The 2,036-nt window shown below is 57.4% G+C and overlaps 1 protein-coding gene across 1 annotated transcript; it reads right to left on the reverse strand.

Moving 5' to 3' along the window:
- Positions 1–958: 958 nt before the first annotated feature.
- LOC104467148 (heme-binding protein 1-like) lies at positions 959–1,757 on the reverse strand (the record flags this gene model as incomplete). The annotated part of the gene is made up of 3 exons (XM_010080800.1): positions 959–1,133; positions 1,288–1,471; positions 1,616–1,757. Coding segments are annotated over 3 exons (501 nt in total), but the record flags the coding sequence as incomplete, so codon positions are not given.
- Positions 1,758–2,036: the final 279 nt, after the last annotated feature.

Consider the following 2,036-nt stretch of genomic DNA (forward strand, 5'->3'; position numbering starts at 1 on the left):
TAAGCCACAGTTTTGCAGCCTGAAGCATCTTGAGGCAAGGCTCTTCCCAAGCCAACCTGGGCAACCCCCTTCCCCACCATCAGGGATGTGCAGCTGCAGTGGTTTGAGCTCAGTTTATTTACTGTTGGCACTGCCAGTTTCCCCCAGGAAAGCATAGACGTGAAACTTACTGATCGATGCACAACACAACACACAGTAGTGCCACTGCTGCTGCTGCTGTCAGGATCCTCTCAGCTTGCAGCAGGTCCTCAAAACAGCACCCACAACTGATGGGCAAAAGCTGCCAGCACCCCAGTCCTGGCTGAGGGATGGTGAGTGACAGCCAGAGAGGCACCCAACAGTCCAAAGAGAGCCAACCCCAGCAGGAAACGTTCAGGACCCACATCTCACTTGTGGCAAGCCCCTTCCCCCCTTTGAACCCCACTGTCCCTGTAGCAGCATTTCAGTGTCTCCGTTTGGGACAGGTTGCCAATCTCACAGGAAGCAGGCCTGAGCCCAGACAGAACCCCACACCTCGTACACAGTCATTTCCCTTCTACACACCATCAGCTTTCGACTCTGCCAGACATGGGCCCCACTAGCATGCCTGGCACAGCTCTGCACCCCAGCTCCGAGCTGAGAGAAGCCCAGGTCAGGCTAGCACACTGCACAAGCCCATACGGTTACTGCCTTACAGGAGCCCCCACCACATGCTTCCTACCAGGAGCCTGCTGCAGAGGCTCTCCCTGGTGCCAGCTCCAGCCCCAGCTGGCCCCTGAGCGGGCAGGTGAAGTCCAGACCAGGCAGATTTTCCCCTTGGCCAGGCCCTCGCTGGGCAGAGTGCGAACCCACCCCGCAGTCTCCTCATCTCGCCGGTTTGTGGGTGAATGGTGGGTCAGGATGTGCATTCGTCTTCTTTGGGTCAGAACCACCACCTACACCGGGTCCAGCCACAGCACGGTTTGCAGTCAGAGGGGACTCACTCTGCTCGGCGGATGAACCAGATCTCATTGCGGCGCTGAGGGATGCTGGGATTTTCATAAGCAGCCACGATGTAGGTTTCCCTGTGCACAGTGTCTGTGGAGCCCAAGAGCTCCCAGAAGAGACTGATCTCTCGCAGAATCGTCTCCTCAGTGGTCATCCCATAGAAAACCCTGCAGCAAAGGGAGCAATGTAAGGAACAGAGCCAGCACATTCCCCCTTCCCACATCCAGGGCTCCCATCCCTCTCCCAAGGAACCACAGCAGCCATGCAGGGAGTTCATACACCTCTGCTGAGCTGAGCAAACACCTCTGGTGCTGGGGTCACCTTGTTATAACCTGGAGCGGTGCCCTCTCAGTGATGTGGATTTCAGGGTCCATGGGAACAGGGGGGTTTTGCTGGAACTCTCCTGGGAGATAATAGGCAGTTATGACCTCGCGCTCCAGCTCGGTCCCCTGCTGGGTCAGATGGATTTCGTTGAGCACTGGGACTGTCATGCCCAGATAGCAACCTGGAAGGAGGCATGAAGGCAGTGGGCACAGTGAGACAGCTGGGTCAGTGGCAGCAGCCCTTCTCCCCACTCCAGACAAACAGTGGGCAGGACCCTCCCTCTGCACAGCCTACCAGCCCCCCTCCAGCCCCTGCCTGCACACACCTACAGAGTTCTCCTTGCAGATGTAGCGCATGAGCTTCATGAAGCTCATAGAGATGCTCTGCTCATACATGGGCTCCCCCTTGGTGACACATGCCCACTTCCCAGCTGGGTACTGCCGCTCCTCGTAGGCTGCTTCCTCGCACTGAAACAGGCCACAGACAAGTCAAGTCAGAGTTCAGCACACGGACAACACTGCAGCACTCAGGTGGCAAAACCAACACTGACAGGCAGGCAGTGGGGAGACAGGACCCTGCCAAAATGAGACCCCCCGCCAGTCAGTGAGGTCAGAGAAGGCAAGGGGAACTGGCATCACATGCACCTCCAGACGAGGACACTTAACAGCACCGGGCAAAAGTCAGCAAAAGGAAAAGCACAGACAGGGGACAAGGTGCAAGGGAGGCTTGGATGCTCCTGGCATGCA

The sequence above is a fragment of the Pterocles gutturalis genome, unplaced genomic scaffold (genome assembly GCF_000699245.1).
Source record: "Pterocles gutturalis isolate BGI_N339 unplaced genomic scaffold, ASM69924v1 scaffold41134, whole genome shotgun sequence".
Classification (NCBI taxonomy): Eukaryota; Metazoa; Chordata; class Aves; order Pterocliformes; family Pteroclidae; genus Pterocles; species Pterocles gutturalis.